Below are 27,293 nucleotides of genomic sequence, written 5' to 3' on the forward strand. Positions count from 1 at the left end.
TATTTCTAGGCCACTGGGTCATTTGACAGTTTTTTTAAATTGTTGAAAATATCCAAAGTATTTTCCACGGTATTTATTGAAAACAATCTGCATTTAAGTGGACCTGCACGTTCAATCCCATGTTGCTTAGGGGTCAATTGTAGTAATGAAAGTTCATGTTCACTTAAGTCTTCACACTCACCAGTGACTTTTTTTTTTTTTTTTTTTTTTTTTTGTGACAGGGTCTCACTCTGTCCCCCAAGCTGGAGTGCAGTGGTGTGATCATGGCTCACTGCAGCCTTAACCTCCTGGGCTCAAGTGATCCTCCCACCTCAGCCTCCTGAGTAGTTGGGACTACAGGTGCAAGCCACCATGCCTGGCTAAGTTTTGTATTTTTTGTAGAGATGAGGTTTTGACCTGTTGCCCAGACTGGTCTCAAACTCCTGAGTCTAAGCCATCCACCTGCCTTGGCATCCCAAAGTGTTAGAATTACAAGTGTGAGCCACCGTGCCCAGCCTACCAGTGACTTTTTATATGCATGATCACTCCTGTACAATTGACTTCCATGTCTAGCCCGTGTTTGTTTGTTTGTTTATTTATTTAAACTCATGTCTTATCTGCCTGCTTTAGTCCAATTCCTTTGATCATAAGAACCAAAGTCACTCAGGCTGTCCCAAGAATTAGGCTGGCTAGATTCCTTTAGGTGTGAGTACTCCCATCTTGTCTGGATGCTACTTGAGAACACTGGGCATTTGTCCATGGTTACCCCAGGGTCCAGCTCCCGGCCTTGCCCCCGTGGCCGATGCTCAAGGAATGTACAGTGCTTGATTCACTGAGATCCATTCTCACCCTGCCCAGTGCACAGAGCTGCGTCCTGTGGGCAGTGATGGAGGAGGCTGAGGAAGGTGTAAAGCCACACACCACCTCCCAGACTCCAGGGCTCCTGTATTGCTTTGTGTATAACCAGGAGCTGAGCCTCCCACAGTTTTTATAGTGAAGTGTCAAGATGGCCGGGCGCAGTGGCTCACACCTGTAATCCCAGCACTTTGGGAGGCTGAGGTGGGTGGATCATCTGAAGTCAGTAGTTCAAGACCAGCCTGGCTAACATGGTGAAACCCCATCTCTACTAAAAATATGAAAATTAGCTGGGTGTGGTGGTGGGCTCCTGTAATCCCAGCTACTAGGGAGGCTGAGGCAGGAGAATCGCTTGAATCTGGGAGGTGGAGGTTGCAGTGAGCCAAGATTGTGCCACTGCACTCTAGCCTGGGTGACAGAGTAAGACTCCATCTCAAAAACAAACAAACAAACAAACAAAAAGGTCTTAGGATTTTCTTCTGTTGATGGAGATAGAAAATAGTTAATAGTTTTAAAATAAGTTTCTACTGACACTTCTGATTTTGAACTCTCCTTTCTAAATGAAACAAACTATTTTGTTGTTCTCAATAATAATTCCTAAGGCACACTTAACATGCTGGGCACTTGGCTTGACATGCCACTGCCTTCTCTAGTCTTCCTAGCAGTCCAGTAAGGTGTTACTATTATCGTCTCCAGGTTTCAAATGAGGCTCAGAGAGGTTTAAGCAGCTGGCCTTGGTCACTCTGCTGGTGAGAGACAAAGCAGGCATTTGACCCTGCGTTGATCTTGCCCTGAAGTCTGCGCTCTTTGTTTCTAAGCTAGAAGACAGCCTCTGCTGTCCCTGTGGCTCCAGGAGCCTCCTTCATGACATGGTGGGAGGAGCTGGGCTGTCCTGGGCTGTTTCTGGTTCTGCACAGTTAAAGCCAGCATAAGAAAGGCTTCTTGGTACCAGACATGGGAAAGGCCAGATACTGCCCTGACCGCCTCCGGGACCCTCATCTCTGCTTCCTTAGCAGACCCCACGGCCATGGCCGAGCCCTCTCCGGAACTCCCTGCTCTCCATTTCCACACTTCCCGCTCTCCATTTCCACGCTTCCCGCTCTCCATTTCCACGCTTCCCGCTCTCCATTTCCACACTTCCCGCTCTCCATTTCCACAGTTCCCGCTCTCCATTTCCACACTTCCCACTCAGCTTCACTCAGCCCCTGCATTGCTCGTGGGTTTTCCCGCTGGTCTCCCCAGCTGCCTGGCCTCTGGGCCTCTGGTCTGTTCCCTCTGACCCCTTCTCCACTCCTCAGCCACAGCTGTCCTCCTAAAGCCTGGATCTGAGCCCACCTCTTGCCTGGTGGGTAGCTTCAGAGGCCTCTCCAGCAAGGTGCTCGGGCCCTTCTCCTTCAGACCACGGCTTCCCCGGGACATTCCTGGAGGCACCCGTGCTGCTCTCTGAGCACAGAGTCTGACTTCTCCTCTTGGCCTAGTGCTCTCCTCTGCCAGGGATATCTCTGCCTCATCCTCTTCTCTACCTGTGAAGCCCCCACCCCACTAAACCTCTTTTTCTTCTGTTCCCCTCTGGGTGAAGATTCCTCAAACTCTCTGGGGCTGATGCCAGTGGCTCTAGGCATCCTGTAACCCTGACTCACTGAGCCTGATCAATCATTACCACAGAGATTTCCCTCTCACCTGGAGCGCTTCACATAGGCGGGCTCCATGCCCTGTAGCCACTCGGCCACCCACCCCAGCACGCAGCAGTAGGCCTGCGCACACGTGAGGCACTCAGATCAAAGATTACAGAGAATAAAAGTTCACTTTATTTTCAGATCTGTGCCTTTGGTAGGAGGAACAAAGAGGGGATCAATTCTTAGAGAAAGGAAGCTGGTTTTTAGAACAGCCTGATAGCAGAGAAAGAAGAGAACGTGTTTCACATATCTAAAGCCATATGGGACTTTCAGTTTTGTAAAACTACGATAATTGTCAGAAAACACCAATAGCATGACTGTGCATGTGCATCACATGTAAGTGTATTCATATGTGTGATATATATGTGCATGTATGTGTGTCTCTGTATGTATATCTATAAGTTTTTATTATGGAGAAATTCAAATATACTAAAAGTAGGTAGAATAGTAAAATAAACACCCATATAGCCACAACTAGTGCCAGGATCCCATAGCCAATGACCATGGTTTTCCTCTTATCCACTACCTTCCATTATTTTGAAGCAAATTCCAGACACATTTTGTCTGTAGATATTTCAGTATATGTTTCTAAAAGATAAGAATTTTAAAAAACAGAACCACAATTTTATAATATACCCCTTAAAAATCCATAACACCATCACATATCTAGTCAGTGTTCAAATTTCTAATTATTTCATACATGTCACGCTTCTGTGTTTTTTGTTTGTTTCTTTAAGATCCAAATAAACGTATAGCAAGTGATTGGATATTTCAATTTTTTTTTTTTTTAGTCTCATAGAATTTTCCACCATCTGGAATTTGTTAATGTAATAGCTCAATGCGTTCCTCTGTCCCTGTGGTTCAGCTTAGTTGGTACTCAGACCTAGAGGCTTGATTGGATTCTGGTTTGATGTTGTTGGCAAGACTTCACAAGTAGGGCGTTCATCCAGTAGGAGGCACATGATGTCTGGTGGAGCCTCTTTGTGATGCATTCACCCTGTGGTGTCTAATGCTCCCACCAATTAGTACATCAAGGGTTGCAAACTGGTGCTATTCTAGTTCTATTCATTCTTTCTTTATTAGCTGGAATAGTTCTATATAGACAAATGTTCCCTAAAGCACCCTTTGGATACGCAGTGGTATAAGACATATGGAAGGCAGAATATAAATGCTTGAAGTCTTTCCCTTGTTTTCAAATAATGACTTGGTTCCCTAGCATCTTGCAAAGAGGACCAATTAGATGCTTGTTGTTGTTGTTTGTTCTAAGAATAATTTTGAACTTGGGGATATAAACACATTAGATGTGTTTTAAATTATTGCAGCTAGTCTTCCTTTTGATGCTCAGTTTGTCTTGTCTTCTGCCAATGGAGGTCTATTTAAGTTGATCCTGATTACCTTTGACACAACTTAGCAGTCTTTGATGCTTTCCTTGCTCTAGGTTTGTTGTGTACATTTGTTGTCCAGGTCTCTGATCAGTCATTTCTTCAAGAAGTCATAGTAGTTTCTCTTAATGGAAACTGGTATCAAAGGCCCAAATCTGGGCATTAGGGTAAAATGACTCTTGAACAAACACATCAGAGGCCGTAATTTCAGAGAAGAGGGTTGTAATTGTTGAAAACATATTTGAGCTTCAGATATAGGAATGACTTTAGAAAGTCTTTGTACAATCCCCTTCTTCAACACACCTTTATCGTTCTTAAAGTAAACTAACAGGATAGACATGGTAAAGACTTTTATGGTTGGGCACTGCCTGCTTCACTACTTGTAGTATCTTCTTTTATTTCTGATAACACAAGGCAAGGTGATACTCTAGATTTGTATTACAGCTGAGAAAAGTGAAGGTCAGAGAAGCTGTCTAAGTAACTTGCTTAAGGTCAAACAGCTGATGATTGATAAGCTAAGATTTGAAATGAAGACCTTTAATTTAAAAACACATCCTTCAACGTGGATTTTCTATTAAATGACATAAGAAGATAATTTAGAGCCTGGCATGGTAAACAAGTTAAATGCTTAAAGTGGATCCTGGGATTTAACTTGAAAACAAAGGGTGACTCTCAAATGACATGACATTTCCCAGGCCAATAACAAACCATCCCTCACGCCCTTTCCTTAAGGAATACATATCCATCCTCCCTGGGAACTACTGTGAAAGGAACACAATTCAAATGCAGGTATGGTGGCCCATGTGCACCACTGACCTACACCGTGACAGAAGCAGTGAGGTAGAATGAGGGGAGCACTGGCTTCTGAGTCAAATAGACCAGAGGTGGAATGCTGAGTCCATCATTTTTTCTGCTTGTCCTTAGGAAAGCTATTTAATGAATTTTAGCTTTCGTTTCTCGATCTATAGCAATGAAATGTTGATAATACCCAGTTTGTAGGCCTCTGATTGGGGTTAAAGTGAGATGATCTGTGTATGGAGCAGATAGGACCACTCCTGGCATATAGACCAATAGCTGCAAGTCCCCTTTGTGCAGCTGTGAGTTATTCATTCATCTCGGTTTCCCTAGCCAGACCTGCCTGTGTGTGCGTATGACTCTTTCAGCCATTTCTGGAATGAGATAGAATTCTGAGAAATGGTGGGAGATCTCAAGAGAAAGAGAGAAGCAAATGTGCTACATTCTGGTGATTTATCATTCATTTGGTCAAGAGGGAAAAATGAATAATTTCAGAAATTTACTGTGATTTGCACTGTTCAGTCATGATCATTGTGTGTCTTAAGAAATATATATATATAAAATAAATAAATTATATATATATATATATATGTTTTAGTTCAGTTGCCAGTCTGCGTAGGTTCTTCAGGAAGTGACATTTGCCATGATTCTTAAAGACAATTATTCTGGGAAATTCCTATTTTATATTAGTTTCAAATTAATCTGGTTATTACAATTTTTTTTTATTTTAATGACTACATTTCTATTTCTAAAAATGTACTCTGGCTCTTTTCATACCTACCAGATCTTTCTGGATAATGCCATGTTATTTTCTCTGTGGTTTTCTTTCTTTTTTTTCCTCTATATATAATCATTTTAATAGACCTTTTTTATTGCCTGTATCTGACCACCCCATTCTCCAAAGTTCATGGAAACTCAGTTCTACCACTCGTTATGTCCTTGTGGTGAACAGCCTTGTAATTTGAGATTGCAGTTCTGTGCCTTTGCGAATCTTTCTGTGAAGATCCTTTCGCTGCTCTGTATGCTCCTAGGGGATTTTCTTTCTGGGTGCCAAGATGTTGACTTGTGTGTAGGCACATTGGCTTTGAGCTGAAGTTCTGCAGGACTTCTGACTTAGAGCTCCCAGATGCCTGTGAGGGCAGGGCCCTGAGGGTGAGTTCTCAGAGGAGGCTTCCGTCATCATGCACCTGCATCCCAGACAAAGATGGGTGAGCTTCCTTGACATCATTTTCTTCTCTACCCCTTCACTTGACTATCTGTCCCTTTACAGAAAAAAGCCTGTGGACCCCTGCTATAACCTACTGAAAGATTTGACTTTACTTACTGTTCTGAGTTTCAACTTCCAGATCAAAAGGGCCTCCAGCCTCGTTTCCCGTCCCCACACAGCTCTCAAAGTCCTGCTCCTCTCCAGGGCAGGTCTGTGTAGATTTAGGGAACTGTTCTCAGTTGTCTCTTTCTCTAGACCTCTGGAGATTTTCTCTACTTTCTCTAGTGCCCAACTACACACTTAAAATGATGCTTATTCTATTTTATATTAGACTGCTCTGGGGCATATTTAATGGCTAGGCTTTTAGGTTACCCCTGCCACCATACTGCAGGAACCTTGGCATTGGTGTGAAATCGTTTTGCTCTCTCGGGAATACCTAGGGACATTCTCGTGGGCTGTGCTACAGGGAGATGCAGGGCACACGGGACTGAGGGCAGAATGTGAGACTAACCTCATCCTGGCCAGTGATTCCTGGCGTGTCTTGGGCACGTCTCTCTCTCTCCTCTGGACTTAGTTTGATCGTCAGTGAAAAGAAAGGATGATTGGCACTGATTCTCAAGTTCTCCTTGTGCTTTAAATTTTTCATTTTGATCAAATGCTATTTGCTGTGCTGTAGTCTGCTATGTTCTTGCAATGCACACGGCGCTTGCTGAGTGTGGAGAGAGCATGGTAAGAATGCAGACTCGGCAGCCACCTCATGGGAGCATTCAGTCCATTCAGTGAAGAGGAATAGGCCAACAGGCAGTAACAATGCTCGACTTTCAGTCTTAGGCAGGGCACGTGCAGGGGCGGAGACTATCCAGTGAGCACCCTGGGAGAAGCCAGAGGAGGCTCTCCACAGGCAGGGATTTCTCAAAGGAGAACCAGAGAGTGACAAGAAGGTTTCCAGGTAGAAAGGCAGGACAGAGTCTTCATGGAAATGCACAAGCCCCAGGGGCAAGGGACGGTCCCATTCGCTGCAAGACTTGAAACTGCATGTGAATGCCTTCCAGTCAATCAATGAACAGCATCTTAAGCATGATATCTAGAAGGCAAATTCTGTCTGGGCAAAGAACTGGGCACCATGGAGGATGCCAGGCCCATGTCTGTGTGTCTGTATACATGTGTGTGTGCACGTGTGTGTGCACGTGTGTGTGCACGCGTGTGTGTGCGCGTGTGTGCACGTGTGTGTGTGCGTGTGTGTGTGTGTGTGCATGCACCCCTTGTTGGAGAAGGGAGCTTGACTACTGCAGCCTCAGCCACTAAGGCTATGGCTGGGGAATGTGGTCATTATCATGACCATCCTTTCCTGAGCAGAAAAAGCCAGTGCATGTCCAAGGGGGTGCAATACAGGGAAGTCGGGGCTGCCGGGTTCAACCTCACACTAGAGCTACAAAGTAGAGTTGGGCCCAGGTGTCAGGAGCTATGCAGGGATGATGATAGGGTGGCATCAGTTGAGGGGCAAGTGGAGGAGCTTCCAGAGAGATTTTCATGAGCAACATTTGTGGATGGGTAGATGGTAAGAGGGTATGGCAGTGTGGCTTCAAGGTAGGAGGAAGTTAGTAACTCCTTCCAGGACAACTGAGGACCTGTCTAAGGAATAAACACCATAGCTTGTTTACATCAGCATGTCATTTCTACTTTGCTTACATACTTGTTTGTTTGTTTCTAGGGCCCTTCCGGACCACCAGGAGACAAAGGCCCCCCGGTACAGTATGCTTTAAATAAAGGGATGAGTTTCTATACGAGGAATCCTGCTGAAATCAAAGCAGTTTTAAATGGGAGGCACCAAAAACTGAAGTAGATTCTGAAATTTGCTCACATTATTGAACAGGGCAGACTCCAACGTACGAACTCTGACCTGTGGAACAGAGTGTGATTGATGTGCATATGAGCAGAGAAGGGATGCCATGCCCGTATTATAGTGGGGCAAATAGACTGGCTTCTGTTTTGGGCATCTCTTCAACATAGAAGGGTGGCCATGGTTTAATGAATTCAGCCAAATTGCCTGAAGAACTAATTTTGAATCTTGGTTTTGCCAACCCCAACCACACGGCAGTGAGCCAATGTGGTAACTGCTCTTAATCTGTCATGTGGGCAGAGCAAGACCCCAGAGCCACTGTGGAGACCTGATGGACTGACTTTATGCTGAAGCAACAGGAGGCCTCTCAGTAAGCCTTCATTCTTAGGAGCAGCAACCATCCATGACATGCCTGTGCATGCGTTTGCTGGGAAAATATGATTTCCTATAAATTCACCCCAGGGGAAATAGCTGCATTGTAGCAACTGGGATGATATTGTACCTTGTGTCTTGTGAACATATTTTAAATAACCTTTATTTATATGATTTCTGAATTCAGGACAGGGATTGCTTTGTGTGTGTGTGTGACAGAGTCTCGCTCTGTCAACCAGGCTGGAGTGCAGTGGCACGACCTTGGCTCACTGCAATCTCCGCCTCCTGGGTTCAAGCAATTCTCCTACCTTACCCTCCCCAGTAGCTGGGATTACAGGTGTGAGCCACCATGCCCAGCACAGGGCTACCAGGGCTCCTTATACCCATTTTTATAGATGAAGAAACTGAGGTACTACGTAGTGAACTGATAGACATGAGATTTCAGAGCAAGTTATTGCAAAGCAGAGGCAAACAGGTGGGACTCTAGATGGAGGGGTTGGTGTGAGAGGAGGTCTGTGAAGGCCCAGGAGACGCAGGGTCAGCTTCTGAGCAGCCCTGTAGCACAGTTCCAGCAACTGCCAGGAATTCCCACTTTTAGACCTACTTAAGGAAAAATCTTATAGGAAATGAGATCCATATTGAAAGATACGTGTGTCATTTCCTGATGTTGTCCAGAAATTTGTAGCTAGAAATTATTTTCTTGCAAAGAGTAGTAATCGCTGGGCATGTGCTCAGTATTGTGCTGGGTCTTGCATAAGGAAACTTCTTTAACCACCTGGTTAGCAGCTCTTGGGGCTGGTTATCCATAGGACATGAAAGGAGTGAGCCAGCGTTTGAGCTCAGGCCCATCTCACCGCAGGAGCTGTCCCCTTCACTCAAGCAAAGGAATTATACAAATGGGGTCCAAGTTGTCAGCCTCAAAATGAAGGTTTTCCAGAGCATTCTCTCTGTGTGTTGAGCATGTACCCCCACGTGGTACCGTCAGTTGAGTAAGCTCTGAGCAGGGTGCTTTGGCGCATGTGTTACATCAGATTCCTCATAGCAACAGACCACGTGTCAAAGGAGAGCCAACTATTGCCAAGGAGGGAGTGTCCTTATTTGCTTACAATATTATGGGGTGTCAATGTCTTCTTTTCTTTTTCTTCAGGGATCACGAGGCTTACCTGGATTCCCCGGCCCCCAGGGCCCAGCCGGCCAGGATGTAAGTACAGAGAAATGGCGTGGACTCAGTGAAGGCCCTTACATGACCCCTGAAAGCCCACCCTCCACCATCTCCTGGCCTCCTTTGACCATGTGGCCAACTTCGTAGCCCGGTTGAGGATTTCCAGGAAGCCCCATGGGCATGCTTTTTATTTTTGCTGTTCAATTGAGTGTGGCTCGTAATTTTCTATTATCCAGTTTTATTTCCTGTGTTTATTTGTGTTAAGTTTTCAAAATCTTTTCAACTCCTGGGTATCCCACACAATGTTCCCTAATTTCTTAATCAAAGTCTTACATACCCCAGTCAGTTCTGCTCGAATCAGGCACTACCTTCTCCAGGGACTTGTCCCCCCTGACCCTTCCCTGGAATGGCTCTCTCTTTTCCGTGGAATTCCACAGATGTACGTGATGCTCATTGTGCGGATGGGTTACTTCCCACTTTGTGACAATGACAGTCATCTCGTATCTCCATTGTTTGGCCTTTGTCCAGCCATCTCTGAGCTCTAAGAAGGAGCCCCTGTGTCTTATGCATCCTCATGGTCCCTGGTGCCTAGCAGCATGCCAGGCACATAGAAGGACTTGATCCATACTCATCGACCAAATGGTAAATGACAACCATGAGTCCTTATAGGACAAAGGTGTCTGGCACTAGTAAGCAGTGATATTTATTGCTTAGACATACATCTTTTCATCTCTATAGTTTTAGCTCATTATAAGCAGGAACAACAAAATTCCCTTCTCTCCTTTGGGTTCTGTTTCTAAAGAGAAGGTTACTCTCTCATTCCTGCTTCCAAATATTCAAATTTCACTGTTCCACTCTCAGCATTACTTCTTATAGCCAGTCTAATAGAAGTATTTTTCTACTTTTCAAAGCCATTCTTTCCATTTGTGTTTGGGAAAGCACTGGGAAAATTTAAGACAGGGTGTGTGTGTGTCTGTGTATATGTGTGTGTGTGTGTGTATGTGTGCGTGCATGCACATGTTCTGTGTACATGAGTTGTTTTTAGTTTTGTGTTTAGGACAGGAGTTATGGGGGTAGTTCTAAACATTTGCCATTGTCAGATTCTTCCTGGGAAGCCTTGGGTATTCAGCTGAGATTGGAAACCATGCATTTTTACTGGTGCCAATCCTCATGGTCTGATGATTTTTTTCCCACTGAATTACACTTAGCAGATAGAGAGGTTGGCAGAGGCTGTGGGTAGAGTGGGTCAGGACTGTGTGCTTACCACAGTTAATGTTTTCTTTCCTTCTTCTCTTAGGGTACACCAGGAAATCCAGGAGAAAGAGGGCCTCCTGGCAAGCCAGTATGTCATTTTATGGTTCTGGATGAATATTGACTATCAGTCAGGGCATAAGCAAGATAAAAAATGCAACTCAGAAGGTTCAAGAGGTTTTAACAAAGGAACCTTTGACAAAACTGTGGGCAGAGGAAACTAATATGGGATGTTGTAAGACCCAGAGATAAACCATAGTGGGAAGTCATTACCACCATTATGCCTGTTTTCAAAGCCCGGGGAGAGTGGAATGGTGAGAGAGGGATTGCACACAGGAGCTCAGTCATGGGTTCAACACTGCTGCAGAAGGCTTGGTCCGAGGCCAGGAGGTAGGAATGTCTCCCACCCTCCGGTTTCCTGACAGTGCCTCGAATTGGGGAATTCAACTGTGGGCCAGCAGGCAAGCCAGCCTGGGATACATTCCAGGGGTTTAACCTCCCAGGCATGGAACAGGACAGAGAAGGGTGAAAAGTGGATCTGGGGTGAGCAAATGAGCAACAGCAGCACCCATTGCAAATCACTGACTTGCCCGTTTCCTAGCACTTGACTGGGTGATGTCAGCCTTCCCAGTTGCCCTCTGTTTAACGTGGAAGAAATGTTCTTTCTTGCCTCACAGTGAGAACAGGGGAATTTGTGAAAGATTGAGGAGACAGGGACAACCCTGAATGTTGGGTTTGTGGCAATGTGGCTTTAGTCCAACCCGAGAGTCCTATAGGCTTCCCTGATGCGAGGTACCTTCCTCTTCTGGGACATCCTCTGACTGAGTTTCTAATGCCAGAGAAGCCCCAAAGGTTTAGCTGAGTAGCCTGGCCATAGGTGGACCCTCTAGGGAAGGAGCATTGGGAATGCGCTGGCCTGGGAGAGTGGGAGGCAGCTGTGCAGATGGGGAGAGAGATGAGTCCTGGGGAAGAAGCTGCCTAAGATGAAAGAGACAGCAGCAACCAATACTGGGGAATCGCAGGCCTCAAGGGTGAGGCTGTAAGTCTGGTTTCAGAAAGCAAGATGCTCACCTGGGCAGAAGCTTCACCTTGAGATGGATCTGAGAGGTTGCCTGTCTCTTTTGCAAGCCTGGCCTGCGACAACTTCCAGACAGGGACCCAAGGCACAGACGTCCCTTTGGGTGTGGGTGACCCCCCATCCCTTATCTCGGTTGGCGGGTCCGGCAGAGACCTGGACAGGGATCCTGGTCTGCCATTAAGGGTCCTGAAACTTTCCATTGAAGATCTTCCAATGAGAGGAGTATAAAGTCTTGTTGGAAGTTAGGGACACCTTAATTACTCATGTTTCCTCCCCTGTGGAGTCAGCTTTGCAAGAGCCAAATAAACCTCACAGAGGCCACTTCATTATCAAAGTACAAAGCTCTGGTGAAGTGCAGGGAGAGTGAGGTTTGGGCCAGAAGTCAAGTGGGGGTTCAGATGACCTCTGCCAGATCTGGACTTTGACATCTCCCTGCAAAGATAGTTAAGTCAGCATAATGCAGCTGACAATGTGGATAATCATGATTATCTCTCAGGTGGTCAGCAGCAGAATGGAGAGCTGAGGGGAGAGAGACAGGGAGAAGAGAGAAGAAGAGAGAAGCGATAAGATCTATTAGATTCACTGAACATACTCCTCCCGGATGGTCCCAAGTATGGCCCATTGGCTCTCGGGTCTTTCTGAGCTCACTAATCAAATAAGGCATGGTTGTCTCAGGGATTCCCTCATGTTCAGTGACTCGTAGAAGGACTCACAGGACTCAGAAAAGCTGTTATGCTTATGGCAGTGGTTTATTACAGTAAAATGATACAGATTAAAATCAACAGAGAAAAAGGTGCACAGGAAAGAGTCCAGGAAAGACCAGTACAAGCTTCCATTTGTCCTCTCCTGGTGAAGTTGTACAGACAGCACCAATTCTCCCAGTCACAATGTGTGACAATACTCACAAGGTGTTGCAACCGTGGAGGCTCACCAGAGCCTTGGTGTCTAGGGGTTATATTGGGAGTCGGTCACCCAGGCATGGAGTGCCCACATGGCTGATCTTAATTACTAAGTCTTCATCCTCTCTGGAGGTCAGACTGAGGTGTGTGTCCAAGGCACCCACCATAAATCACATTGTTAGCATTAACTACCTGGCTGGACCCAAGAACACAGGCAAACAAAGACACTCTTACCAGGCAGGACATTCCAAGGGCATAGAGGTAATTCCCAGGAAGCAGGCAGCAGCTGGACATTTCTTTGGAATGTGCAGGGTTTGGACAACACTGGCCTGCTGAGCTAATTCTTAATTACACAGCTTCATCCCTCAGAGGGTGGAGAGAGTGACCCAAAGTGTTTCCCCAGTGCTGCACCCACCTGGAGAGAAGCATAGAATTCCTGTTCCAGGATCTTCCTTCTGTGTCAGATTGAGTTCTCTGGAAGCACAGCCTGCAGTGGGGATTCTTACGCTAGTGACTGACTGAGGGAGTGCTCTCAGGAGAAACTTACAAGGATGGAGGGAAGCAGGACATGACAGGGGAAAAAACAGTCAAAAATGTGGATTCAAGTCAAGCCTAGTCCCTGCCTGATCCCACATGAAACTCTGGACTGTGAATGAAACCACAAAGCTGTCCCACTTTGAGGCCAGGCCCAGCTCTTTTCACCCTGCCATCAGTCAGTTATCGGCTGTGTAACCAGCACCAGGGGTAAGGATGCACCAAGAATGGGGAGGATCTAGGTAGGATGTAAACTGACATCTACATCCCCATGCTGTCCACTGTTCTCTGAGCCCACTGGGCCCAACAACAGGTGACATGAGTGACTGACTCATAGAAGGCAGAGATGGCAGTCTGCCGTATCCTGAGTCCACCTTCACAAGGCCACTGCCTCCATCCACATGCTGGTTCTGTGTGTCTTTTGAGACTTATGAGGTTGGCAGAAATGAGTCACAGCAAGATGTTAATGAAATTGTATCCAAGACCACACTGTACCTAGACTGAAAACCCACTCCTCGTTCTCTCTCCCTTTGTAACTGGTGCCCAGCCATTGTGTGTGATATAACTCACCCTAATTATGCTAAAGGCTCAATGGCAGTGTAAGAATATCCCTAGTAGGCCGGGCGCGGTGGCTCAAGCCTGTAATCCCAGCACTTTGGGAGGCCGAGACGGGCGGATCACGAGGTCAGGAGATCGAGACCATCCTGGCTAACACGATGTGAAACCCCGTCTCTACTAAAAAATACAAAAAACTAGCCGGGCGAAGTGGCGGGTGCCTGTAGTCCCAGCTACTCGGGAGGCTGAGGCAGGAGAATGGCGTGAACCCGAGAGGAGGAGCTTGCAGTGAGCTGAGATCCGGCCACTGCACTCCAGCCTGGGTGACAGAGCAAGACTGCGTCTCAAAAAAACAAAAAAAAAGAATATCCCTAGTAATACAATGCCAGCAGCATTACAATGTACCAATTTGAACCATATGAACCCTTTCCTATTATTAAACTTCCCAGGGGAAACAAATGCGGCTTCAAAATAAAACACCTTTCCCTTTTAAAAGTTTTAATAAATTACTATAGCAAAGGTTGCCTTTTCTTCAGAGGACCTCACTCAGATAATTAAGGAGGGGGGTGGGGCAGGTCTTGGCCTTGACTTTAGCAGCTGCATCCTAAGTAAGTTCTTACTGCAGTGTGGGTAATTCCTTGAGCACCTCCAATCTGATTTAATTCAACCCCGGACTCTCTCAGGGAATCCCGTCTTGCAATAGCCCAGAGCGTTGATTGAATTTCTGATCATATCAACACAGGAAACACCACCAGCACGTTTCAAGCCACTGTGGCAGTTACCTTGAGCGAACTTGTGTTACCTGTTTCATGGTTTTGCTAACCACAGGATGGGACAGAAAGCCCATGGGGTCAGGGATGGGGAAATAGCCTGAACAATTGCCTTGGTTTCAGCCTCCCCAAAATGACAGACTGGATTCATAATTCGTACACCTAAACTCAAACTTAATGAGGAGAAATCACCCACCATGCATTTAGTTGTTAAGTCTACCACCTTGCCTCTGCTGCCTGGGTCCTCTGGTGTTCCTTTTCTTTGTAAAATTTAGAATTTTGCAAAGTAGCACACCAGTCTGGAAGTCCTACCTAAGAATCCTTTCTTTCCTTTAGGGTCTGCCTTTTAATCCCCATTTCCCTTCCTAATCTTATGTTCCTTGCACCCAAATATTTTCTGAGCCTCCACCCTGTCTTGGGTTCCAGGATGGCGGTGATTGTGAGACACAATCCGTAGCTCCAACTCACAGTGCATTTGAGCATGAGTTCAGCCACCTGCAGACTCCTACATACCTTTAGAGGCTCTGTAATTACTCCTGATTTCTGAAATACCCTTTCTGGAATGAAAGACTTTTAACCCATAATGACAAATGAAGTTTAAAATGCTATTTCACCCGGGAGAGCTGAAGACATTGGCTTAAATTCATACTAGGTTGTGAATGACTGATAATAACAGCTGTTGCTCATTTGAGACATCCACGACCATCCAGATTGCCAACAGTTTGCCACTTTGTCTCCCACAGTGCTCATATGACCTATCAGGTTTTGATTGTGGTGGGGAAGAGGGACCACCGGGAGAAGAGAAGGGGCAAACAGAAGGAGAGTAGGGAAGGAAAAAGGCCGAAGTCAGTCAGACTTGGCTACAAATGGCAGGCTGTGCAGTTGCTGTCTTGGAAGAGTCTTCTTTCTGTGGCTCCCAGGCTTAGGACATCCACTGGCTGTCCGTATCCCATGCATGGCAGTGTGCCACCCATTGTGTCACACTTTGAAGGCCTTTTGCTTTCTCAAGATGCCTGGCATTTACTGTATATATGCGTGTATGTATGTGTTGTTTGTTTTTACTTTGACAGGGCCTCTCTTCACTACTGTCTCCAGGGGACATAAATCTCTTGGCTAAGGTAAAAGCATACAATAAATATGCATGTGTTTTGAAAATGGTGATGGTGGGATTGGAGATCTTGATAATAAGTTGGGTTTTTTTTTTTTTGTCTTAACAACTATTTGGTAGTATTAATAATAGCAGCACCATTAGTTGAGAAATCACCATGTGGCTGGTGATGTGCTAAATCCACCTGTCCAATACAACAGCCACTGGCCACATGCTTCAATCTAAATTTAAATTAATTAAAATTAAATACAGGCCGGGCACAGTGGCTCACCCCTATTATCCCAGCATGTTGCGGGGATTGCTTGAGCCCTGAACCCAGGAACTTAAGACCAACCTTGGCAACATAGAGAGACCTGGTCTCTACCCAAATTTTTTGTGTTTTTAATTAGCTTGACGTGGTGACGTGTGACTGTGGTCCCAGCTACTCAGGAGGCTGAGGTAGGAGGATCGCTTGAGCCCGGGAGGTAGAGGCTGCAGTGAGCCATGGGTATGCAACTGCACTCCAGCCTGAGTGACAGAGCAAGATCCTGTTTCAAAAATAAATAAATAAATAAATGCAATTAAAAATTCAGGTGCTTGATCACACCAACCTCTTTATACATACTTAATAGCCACATGTGGCTGGTGGCTGCCTTATTGATCACTGCAGATGTAGAGCAGAATATTATCTGGAGCTGCGATGTACTAAATGTTTAATGTGCCTCCCTTATTTAATTTTCACAAATATTCTATGGGGTTAATACTATGTGTTGTGTTGTTTAGCATATAAGAAGGCTGAAATACTGTTTGAGTCAATGAATGGAATGGAATAGAATAGGACTTCCTAAGAATAAAATCCTTCCTTGCTGACACCAGAGGCTGGCCTTTAACCTACCCAGGACTAACTTGTGTTCTCAAAGGAGGGCCGGTGGCAGAGTCAAACAGCCTGGACCTGGGTCCTGCTGGGCCAAGACCAGAGCACAGGCTCAGTGAGGTGACATGGGCTGCTGGGCCTTTTAACCAGGACAAACCCAGATCTGAGTGCAGACTTGACAGGTTTCTAGAACCACATTTGCTTTCCCCATGAGAGGAAAAGGTCCTAAGAGGTTGAACATAACTTGGCCAACATAGGGCAGGGCGTAGCTGGAGTTACGCCTGAAAGCCAAGTTGCACAGGTGTCCAGGTGCCTGACCAAGGACCTGGGGTCTTCAATGTTGAGAGCTGGGAAAGGTTCTGAACGAGGGAGAGAGAGGTAGGGTCTGTACTTCAGAAAGAACCGGCGTGCTACAGTGAGTGAGGAGGCCCCGTCTGCTGCCTGTACTTGAAGCCTCTGTCGTAACTCTGGGTGAAGGGTTGGCACTGCATTTTATGTGACTAGTGCCTGCCTTCCTTCTTGTTCTCTAAAAGACACTTGGGTGATTTCAGAAAATCCCTACTTCATGCATGAAGCCAAGGGAAGAAAACAAAAGAAAAAGAAAACCTTCTTGGGAGTCTGGAGTGTTCAGTCTCATTGCAAATTGAGATGCCTTGATGGGAAAATTACACATTTTATTAAAAAATAAGTAGCAGAACAATCTTTACCAGTTTTTGTTGACAAGTGCGATAGTTTTTTTTTTTTTTTTTTTTCCCCACCGTCAAGGACATGACAAGAAATCATTATCTATTGATTCCATCTTTTGTTTATTACAGGCTTTTATTAGCCTGGATTATTTTTCTTAATTCCCTCACTCTAGAAGGAGCTGGGTTTTCATCAGCCACCAGCCCTCTCCACCCTTCACGCCTCACCCAGAGGATTTCAACCTCAAGATGTCCCAATCTTTATGTCAATAATAAGAGTGAGCATTGAAATGGCTAAGCATCATTCCTCATGGCCATAGCACTGAGACAGATATTTAGTCAAATCGATATTTCCTCACTATGAAAGTATGCAGCTCTGCTTATCGGAGCAGCTGGAAACCCCAGAATGAATGAAAGCGCCTACATGCAGGGTGGCCTGTGGAGTCTCACTGGTGTCACAGAGCTGAGCTTATCCTGGAAATTCCGTAGTCGACAGCCTGGGATGAGTGGATTTGGCCAGGTCTGGGGAGCAGACTATCTTCATCTCCCTGTTTTGTGCACTCACTGGCTGCCATCTTGATGTTGTAAGTTAGAGTCTGCTGGTCTGGTCTAGGTGGCTGGGTGGCAGGTGTCTCCCCTGCTGAGATTATATTACGGAATATTTGTCTCTGCCCCAGAGAGTTTTATAACTTCGTACATCTCTTTCTGATAGTTAGAGAACTTACTGGGTAGTAAATTCTAAGAGTTCCTGTTAAATGAATGTCCATAGTTGGATCCGTTCCCAAGGAGGTCCTCTTAAAATTGTCTCCATTACCTGACTCCCTTGCAGAAATATTATTTCATTAAATCCTCACAAACAATCCTGTGAGAGGATTCTGTTGCTGTCTGCATTTTACAGATGAAGAGGTTGAGGCATAGATGGGCAAACCACTTATTCAACGTCACAGACCTGCTAGTGGCAGAACCAAGACTCAAACCCAGTGTGACCAACTCTGAAGCCTTATGCGTAGCCTCTGTACTATCCGATTTCATCTTTACATGAGCCAGAACTTCCTGACAACTGTCTGATGAAGTCCAGGCAGCTAGTGAGTTCTCTGCCTGTCACATAGAGATTTGGAGATGAAAGCTACGCAACTCTTTGGTAGAAATATAGTAGCGAGGATTCAGATGTCCAGTGAGAAGGTGGATCATTTCTCCTGGGAAGCAACGACTGTTTTTTTCTACACACCAAAGACTGTAGCATTCCTCCATGTAGTCAGCATTTTGTTGAGTGCTTACTTGGTACTTCACACCATGCAAAGTACAGTATTACATGCAATGACATAACAAGCTGAGTTTGTTGAAAATAGTTTAGCCCGGCAGGGTGCGAAGGCTCATGCCTGTAATCCCAGCACTTAGGGAGGCAGAAGCAGGTGGATCACTTGAGGCCAGGAGTGCAAGATCAGCCTGGCCAACATGGGAAAACCCCTGTCTCCACTAAAAATACAAAAATTAGTCAGACGTGGTAGCATATGCCTGTATTCCCAGCTGCTCAGGAGGCTGAGTTGGGAGAATTGCTTGAACCCGGGAGGCAGAGGCTGCAGTGAACCTAGATTGCACCACTGCACTCCAAGCTGGGTGACAGAGCAAAACTCTGTCTCAAAATAAAATAAAATAAAATAAAATAAAATATAAAATAAAAAGGAAAAGAAAAGAAAATATCTTAGACCAGAGGAACGGGTGGAGACCAGAAGGAAAGAACATTTATAGATTACATACAATGAACCCTGAAATATGCTAGGTACTTTGTATGCATTATTTTATTTAAATTTCACAACAATCTCCTAAAGTAGAAGAATGATCCTTGTTTACAGGTAAGGAAATAGACTCAAAAATATTAATTGACTTGCCTGAGATAACTCAGAACGCCCAGAGATTGGGAGCTAGTATTGATGATCAAGGTCATCTGATCTGCAAATGGGACAAGGCCACAGATTTACGGAGGAAAAGAAACAAACCCGTAATGGCACATGTAGCAGCTAAAAGTCACTGTGTTTTCACTCTGTGTCAGGACAGTGTCAGGCATTTTCCACTCATTGTCTCATTTATCATAAGACTTTGACATCCCCATTTCACAGATAAGGAGACTCAGGGAGATGAAGCCATGATTCCAGGTGGACAGAGGTTTAAGTGGAGTATGGGCAAGCCCATTTGGTTGGAAACACAACCCTATCCAGTTTCAATACATTCAGAGAAAGTGTGAACTGCCCTCTGAACTGGACTTTGGTGCAGAGCCAGGAGGGACTGGGGGGTCCCAGGAGATCTGGAGCCAAGGTGAACATCTGTAAGACTGCAGATTGGGGTGATCTCACCCTGTGCTCACTGGATTCCAGAACTGAGTCAGTGAGTTGAGTCTAGCTCCCTCACAGGTAGGTCTGGGTCTCCGACAGTTCTGGTCTTCAGGAAATAATCCTGCATAGTGTACAACAGGCCCAGGTTGAGAACCCTGCCAGAAATTAGAAAGAAATAGGAAAGTTGTGAGGTTTTTGTATTACTCAGATATAATCTTTTTGTGTTATGGATCCCACTGCAAAGAATGGCTTCCAATCACCAGGGCACGCTCAAGTCCAGAAATATCTCAGTGGCTAGAATTTTTGGTGTCATCAGGCTAGTTCTATTTGCATCCATCCATCCATCCATCCATCCATCCATCCATCCATCCACAGTTGCAATGTCTCATGGATGCATCTCATCTTAGAGTACAATAAGAGAAGGTCTACAAAGAGGTGAGCTCCTTTCAGCTCTGCTACTCTTCCAAGCAAAACACAGTTATCAAAAGCAGCTCATCTAATTAAGCTGAATATCTCATGCACTCTTGCTTTATATATCCCAATATTTAACTCTTCACACCCTCCAAATCACCCAATCAGCTTTGCAAACTACCCGCTAAAGGAAGATGGCCCAAGTCGCCAGAATGTCAGGCGGACAGTTAATCGGTTGGTTGGTCAGTCAGTTGGTTAGTTGGTTGGGTTGCCTGATTCATTCATTTATAGCACTCATGCCCTGTGGAAGAATATTTGCTATGAATTTGGCATATAAAGATAATTCTACCTGTGTCCTCTGAGTGCTTATACCTTCTGTTTGCCTGGTGGAGAGAGGATGGAATAAAAGACCATTCCAACAAGGAGATTAGTACTTCAGTAGTGAGGATTCCTGAGATTTCTGGGAGCAGGAGGAGCCTGTCCCCATCCTCAGGCAATCAGGAAGGCTTCTTGGAGAGGAAAATTACTAAAGAATCTCCAAAGACTGAGTAGGTGAAACAAGTAAAAGGAAGGTAGGCCATTCAGAGATGCTTTTTTGATGGAAAAGTTTTACCATCCTGAAATCGGAGACCAAGATGAAAACGAAATCACCTGCAGCTTCACCTTATGGACTGTGAACAGTGCAGCTTGCACAGATTTTTGCAGATCCCTTTGGTAGGGCTTTCAAAAGACCATAGTTAGTGCATGTGTTTGTGTCAATTGACAGTGTTGAACTGAGAGCTCTTCAAGACACACACCCACTGTGGTCCCAAACTTATCACAGTGCCCGACACATAGTAGGTGCCTTTCAAGTATTTTTTCAATGAGTGAATGACTGAGTGAATAAATAAATTAGCAATAATGGCTAAATGTGTGGGCATTATCTATCTATGTATCTGTGTATCTATCTATCATCTATCTATCCATCTATCTAATCTTTCTTGAGAGTATTCTAAGTGCTTTACTTGTGTTATCCATTAAATTCCTATTACAAGGAGACAGGCAGGGTGGATGAGAGGGAAGATTAGAGAGAAGGGCATGGAGGAGGTAAACCACGAGGCAGGTGGAGGAGGCAGGCTAGAGTACAGTCAGGTGAGTTTTGTTTAGCGCATAGTGTGCTCCAAACTGTAAGATCCGACAAATCAGAAAACACATGCTCCGGGCTCAGAGGACTTTAAATTTATTCAAGGAGCAGTATTTACCTGCTGTAAAGAAGTAGAACAAAGCCCAACTCCAGGGACCATTTATTAAATGCTTACCTTGGGTAAAAAATAAAGCTAAGCATGGTCAGAGCCTGGATTGTGTCACAGAAACAAAGTCCCAAGGGTGTGTGCCTGTCGCCTTGTTTATCCTTCTTCCTTGTTCAGAAACCACTTGGCTTGGGCAAACTCAGAACAGAGAATTCAGCTCTCAGCTTGGCCTCTAACATCAGGGACAGAGCATGCTATTTTTAGTAATACTAAATGTTTGTATTAAATCTGCTCTGTTAATGTTTTCAGATGCTCACAGATCATTTTACATGAATTTTTGACATCATTTCCTCAGGCTATCCTTCCAGAAGTCTGCATGGAAGTAGGAGGAAATGGAGGAATATCCAGACATGTCAGTGCCGAAACCTAACTTTCAGTGAAGAAAGGGAAAATGCAAAGTTTAGACACAAAAGTATTTGGATCATGACTCAGTCCACCTATTTGCTTTTCTATCTTCTCTGGTATTTAAAAACAAAATCTCCATCTGGAGAGGCAGCAGCCGGGGCTACTTTGCTTTGCTTTGAAACTGTGTTTGCTAGTCATTCTCTGCTTGTCCCTCCCTCTCTCCCCTCTCAGGATGTGTGCAGTGACTGCCCTCCTGGCCCCCCAGGCCTCCCTGGTCTACCAGGTTTTAAGGGGGACAAAGGTCTCCCAGGAAAGCCAGGGAAAGAAGGCACAGAAGGGAAAAAGGTAAGGAGAAAAGGGGAAACTTGATTTTTATCATCACAATGAAAATATCATTCTGGAGATCTCATATTGCCCTAGCTGCCTCCAAAGGTGTTCAGGGTTTCAGGGGTTCAAGATTCAAGATAGATGAGGAATACGGAGTTGTGGGACACAGCTATGGAAATGGTAAGAACTGGGTATCTATGGGTCTTTGTTACTTTAAGAAGATGTTGATTGTGACTTTTCAGTACATGCTGACACCTGGAAACATATACTCATTCAGTTACATTCCTTGCCTCCCCATCTTTCTCCCTTCCTTTCTTTTATCATCCAACAACTTTGCCTATCTACTATGTAATAGGCACCAACATAGGCACTTCAGACTCATAGATCAATCAATGGATCCGTCCATTCATGCATGCATTCAATCCCTTGTCATTGCCTGTTTATGACACCCCATTACGTGTGTCTTATGCGTCAGTCAACATGTAGACAATGGGGAGGTTCAGAAGAAAAAGGTTGAGACTCTATTCTAAAGGAGTTCATGGTCTGTCCTGGGGCAAAACAGAAGTAGGGAGTTTCATGGGTGCCGGGGAAATAGAATTAAAAACAAAATCTCCTCCCAACCCAGAAAACTTCTTCACAAAGGTAGAAGAGAAAGAAAACCATTTTAATATTGAATTAAATTTAAACTTGAATATCATGTGCATTACAGACAATCTGTTAAGAGATGGTAAGGACAGGAAGAAATCTCACTCTTTTATATAGCTAAGCAGATAAAGTCCATTACAGACATTTTCTCAAGGTAAGCAATAATTAGTCCTCAAGTAGGAGGTCTTGACAGTGCTATTTGTCACATATGTTCATCTTAGATTCACCTGGTAATTCAGATGGCCCTCTGTCTTAGCTAATTGGCTTTATCTAAAGTGAAAATAAACTTCTTGCATGTTTATGTCCTGGGTCATCAAACTGGAAAGAAAAAAAAAAAAGTCTTCTTTGCCTTTTAAAAGGATTTACACACATTTCAAAGAGACAGATAAAGAACTGACAATGATCTGTTTTCTAAAGTAAATGCTTTAAGAAAAAGACTTAGGTGAGATTCTCTTTCTTTTCAAAAAGAGAGAATTAAGCCTCTTATTTGTAGTTTGTATCTTACCCATACATGGTACAGGGAATACAAACACAAATGTGAAAGATGACCTTTATTCTGACTCTCTGAGACTTAAGCAGTGCTTTTTCCCTTTCCACCGATTCAGCTACGCAGGCTATTTGAGCATAGACCCCATGGGTGTGCCACAGTCCTCGAAATTTCTCCATACACTCCGGAACCCTGGAAGGGACAGAGGCCAATCCTAAAGCTAATTTGACTAAGAATAATTTCACCTAATTAAATTCTCCTGGTGATCAACTTATTAAAAACAGGCATTTATTTGATTTGCAGCATTTCTTGTATCATATTTTATCAGATAGTAAATAAACATGTTTGAATGTTCTTACATCCATGTCATGAGCCTTTTCCATTGCCTTAATTTTAAACAGCTCGGAAGATCATTTAGTTCATTAAGATAAATGGGTCTTTAGGAGTTTATTCCAGGAGTCTTGACCTCAAAGATTCTTGATATCAGTGCAGAGGCTGTCAGGGTGGCATTTCTGAATCACTTAGGGAAATGTTTAGATCAGTCTTTTCCAGACCTTTCTACCACAGTTGCTTTGCTTCAAATCACTGGGAATGAGGTTTGTATTCTGTGTGTTTACTGCAACTACTACACAGTGATTCTGATGTTCAGAACCACTCAATGCTCCATGACCCCTGGCAGGACCTGGCGGGGGGGCCGAGAACCCCCACCCTCCCACCTGGGTGGTCCTTTCTCAGAGTCAAGCAGCTGACACGCCAGGTATTACAGAGCTTGAAGTGAAAATAACCATAAGAAAATGGCTATAAAAATAACTACAAAGAACGCGCAATATGCGCCAGTGTAATTATACATGTACATATATTTATAAAGCACAAACACACACAAATGAGATGCTACATAATTCAGACTCTATTTCTTAGTGCAGCACACTTTTTCTCTCTTCTCAACTATATTAGTTATCTATCACTACATTGCAGATTGCTCCAAAACTGAGTGGCTTAAAACAACAAATATTTATTATCTCAAATTTCTGGGGCAGAAATCCAGAAGTGGTTTCGCTGGGTTGTTCTGGCTCAGGTCTTCCATGAGGCAACCCTCAAGCCCTGAGCTTCTGTCATCTCAGGGTCCATCTGGTGGAAGATCCCCTTCCAACCAGGTTCACTCTTGTGGCTGTTGATGGAGACCTCAGTTCCTTACCACATGGGCCTCTCTGCAGAGCTGCTTGAGTGAGATCAAGACATGGAAACTGGTTTTCCCCAAAATGAGTGGTTGGATAGAAAAAGTGCAAGCTGGAGGGGGCGGGGCAGGGGTGTGGCAGGCCAGGGTGGGAGTGAGCCATCTTATACCCTAATCTTAATCTCAGCAAGTACATACCATCACTTCTGTCATGTCCTGTTGGCCGTATAGACCAACCGCGGAACAAATGGCAGGACGGCTGCTTCAGGTTGCAAATATGGGAGGCAGGGGCCATCGCGTCATCTTGGAGACACACCAACTAACCACATCAATGGTTAGTCATGCCATGGTTGCACAGCCACACTCAGTACTACCACTTGCCTATACCCTTTGCTCAGACAGGCTAGGGGCAGGGGTGGCTGCCAGGAAGTCCCAGTGGAAAATGAGTGAATGGAGGTGTGAGGGTGATGGCTTGGTGATGACCCTGGATGTGGGCCAGATACTCATTCTTGTTTCCGTTTTTTTCCTTGTGTCCCTGATATAGGGAGAGCCTGGACCTCCAGGCCTACCAGGGCCCCCAGGAATAGCTGGACCACAGGTCAGTGAGACTTCATAACCATCTGCATGGGTCTATTCTGCTCATCTCAATGGTTAATCTCAATGTAAGGAAGAGTGATGGCCAGCCAGTGTAAAGGAGTGGTTTTGAAAATCAGAAAACCCCTGTTCTGGGTCTAGCATGGCACTGACTATTCTATTGACCATGAGCAGGTGACTTCAACTTGTGCAATCTCAGTTGCTCATTTACAAACAACTGCGTGTTGGAAAGTATGAAATGCATGGAAGAATTGGACTGTGTGGGACCTGCTGGTTAAGACGTGAGTTTTTTGGTCAGACACCTCCACAGTAATGACAAAAATACAAATGGTGTCAGGGATTTGTTAAAATTGAGTGATATGATACATAAAAAGAACGTGGCACTCAGTTGAAAAATACTAGGAAAGTGCTTTTTGAATGCAAACGAGCACTGTTATTCTCATGTGAGTGATAAGGCATGTCTAAAAGCAGCTCTGTGGCTCTGTGGTTTCCCAAAGCCAGGGAGGCTGGCCTGAGAGAAAGGGGGGTATAATCTCAAACCTAGAATAGGCAGGGAAGCTCTCTGGCTGTCAAAACAAATGTGCTGGGTGGTGGTGATAGTATTTAACTCTAAGAAGAAAGTGCCTGAGTGCTGGTATGGGGACAGATAGATCCACACCCTCATTCCCTTCCCACTGTCATTGGTGCTCCCCAGAGTGTGTTCCCTTATCTCTCGTGGTCTCTGTGCTGCTGCAGACTAAACACCTTCCCCACCAACACTTGGGGCCAAATGTGTCCCCGTGTCTCTTCCTGAGGCCTGGCTGGACATAACATGCCTCATCTGATAGAAGAAGTGGCATAAAATTGTCACTAGGAGAGAAAGTTCAGAAGCCAGGCCTTGGGGTGAGAATTCCATCTCAGCTGTGTGACTTTGGGATAGTTTCTTAACCTCTCTGGCCTTTTGTTTCCTAAAGTTAACAAGGGACTATAAAAACTATGACCCTACAGGCTTATTACTGTGACAACTGCAGGCAAAATGCTCCCATCAGTGCCTGGTACTTTGTATCAACTGAAGAATGACAGAGTGTGGCTATTGTGATACCTCAGTTCTTGGTTGAAAATAATTTAAACAAGAGACACACAGCAAAGGAGATGCAGCATCGTGTAATTTATTGCAAAAGAAAAAGAATACTTTGAAAGTTAGGGGCAGAACAGACAGTACACCTGAGAGAGAGAGGATTCAGGGTGGGCTGCTTGTAAGGATGAGACAGCAAAGACCAGCACTAGGGAGACTCCCTTTATGGGAGCCTTACATGATTATTCATAAGGAGGTGGGAAGAGGCATTACTCATAAGCATGTTCTGAGTGGTCCTCTGGGTGCACATGTGCAGTAGCTGTACATACTTGTTCATATGTCACATGTCTCATTAGCATCTTAAATCTCCACCAAGGGGTATGTTTTTTACTATTATGAGCAAAGGGTCAGTTTGAGGTTGGGCAAAATCAAACTGCACATGCTTTCTAGAGGGGAAAGTCCCTACTGAAGATAGCTTTGCATGGATGAGCTTAATTATAATGTGAATGCTAAGGCTTATTGTGTTGCTTGTCCTTACTGTCACTACGGACGGTTGCTGTATCCCGAGAACATGATTACTTCCTTGATTGCCTATCCTGTCTCAGGCCCACAGACTTGGAAAGGAGATCTTTATTTCTCACATAGGATTGCACTTGCAGGCTGTCCATCTCGCAGGCTGGGAAGCATAGCCTCCGGCAGAAACCAAGAGCAAGTGCCTCAAGGGGAGGGTAGAAGCAGCAGGATTTATGCTGAGCAGGCTGGTCAAATGCATGTATTTAAAAAGCTATAGGAGAAGTCATGAATCTTTATGGAAGGAGAAACATGTGCATGGGAAATTGAGTTTCATGCCTCATCATGGGTCATGTGTTCAAAAAATGGCAGCATTAGCATAATCCAAGGGTGGAGTTTTTAAAGTTTTGAAACCTCTGACATCAAAAGGTGAAGCAGAAGACGTGAAAGCTTTGACTACACATGCTCTGTGAGCTGGCCAAAACCAGTCCAGAGATGGTGGTCAGGCTGGGAACTCAGTTTTTAAGGATTTTCTGGGTCTCCTTGGCCAAGAGGGGGTCTGTACAGTTGGTTAGGGGGCCTAGGATTTTATTTTTATTTCTCAATTGCAAGTGCTCATTTGACATTAGCTTTTTTAGCCCTTGTGGTCACAGTGGTGGCAGCCCCATATTTAGGGTGAGGATTTGGGAATAAAATTGAAGAAGTCAGAAACCTCAGCAACCTAAATAAATAATACTTTAATGCATTATTATTATTATTATTATTTGAGACAGAGTCTCACTCAGTTGCCCAGGCTGGAGTGCAGTGGTGCAATCTCAGCTCACTGCAAGCTCTGCCTCCCTGGTTCACGCCATTCTTCTGCCTCAGCCTCCCGAGTAGCTGGGATTACAGGCACTTGCCACTAGGCCCGGTTAATTTTTTTTAATTTTTATTTTCTGTATTTTTAGTAGAGACGGGGTTTCACTGTTTTAGCCAGGATGGTCTCGATCTCCTGACCTCGTGATCTGCTCGCCTTGGCCTCCCAAAGTACTGGGATTACAGGTGTGAGCCGCCGCGCCTGGCCTGCCATATTTTATAAAATTTAAAAGTAATGCAATCATTTCATGAGGAACAAAATATCAAAATTTA

The 27,293-nt window shown here is 44.8% G+C and overlaps 1 protein-coding gene across 1 annotated transcript in view; it reads left to right on the forward strand.

Moving 5' to 3' along the window:
• The window catches only part of COL22A1 (collagen type XXII alpha 1 chain), a 298,462-nt gene that overhangs the window by 216,145 nt on the left and 55,024 nt on the right, over positions 1–27,293 (forward strand). The window contains exons 40-45 of the mRNA XM_050800296.1: positions 7,606–7,641; positions 9,254–9,307; positions 10,566–10,610; positions 15,426–15,473; positions 21,606–21,719; positions 24,552–24,605. Coding sequence (XP_050656253.1) covers positions 7,606–7,641; positions 9,254–9,307; positions 10,566–10,610; positions 15,426–15,473; positions 21,606–21,719; positions 24,552–24,605 — 351 coding nt within the window. The remainder of the gene's footprint in view (positions 1–7,605; positions 7,642–9,253; positions 9,308–10,565; positions 10,611–15,425; positions 15,474–21,605; positions 21,720–24,551; positions 24,606–27,293) is intronic.

Source organism: Macaca thibetana, chromosome 8 (genome assembly GCF_024542745.1).
Source record: "Macaca thibetana thibetana isolate TM-01 chromosome 8, ASM2454274v1, whole genome shotgun sequence".
NCBI lineage: Eukaryota > Metazoa > Chordata > Mammalia > Primates > Cercopithecidae > Macaca > Macaca thibetana.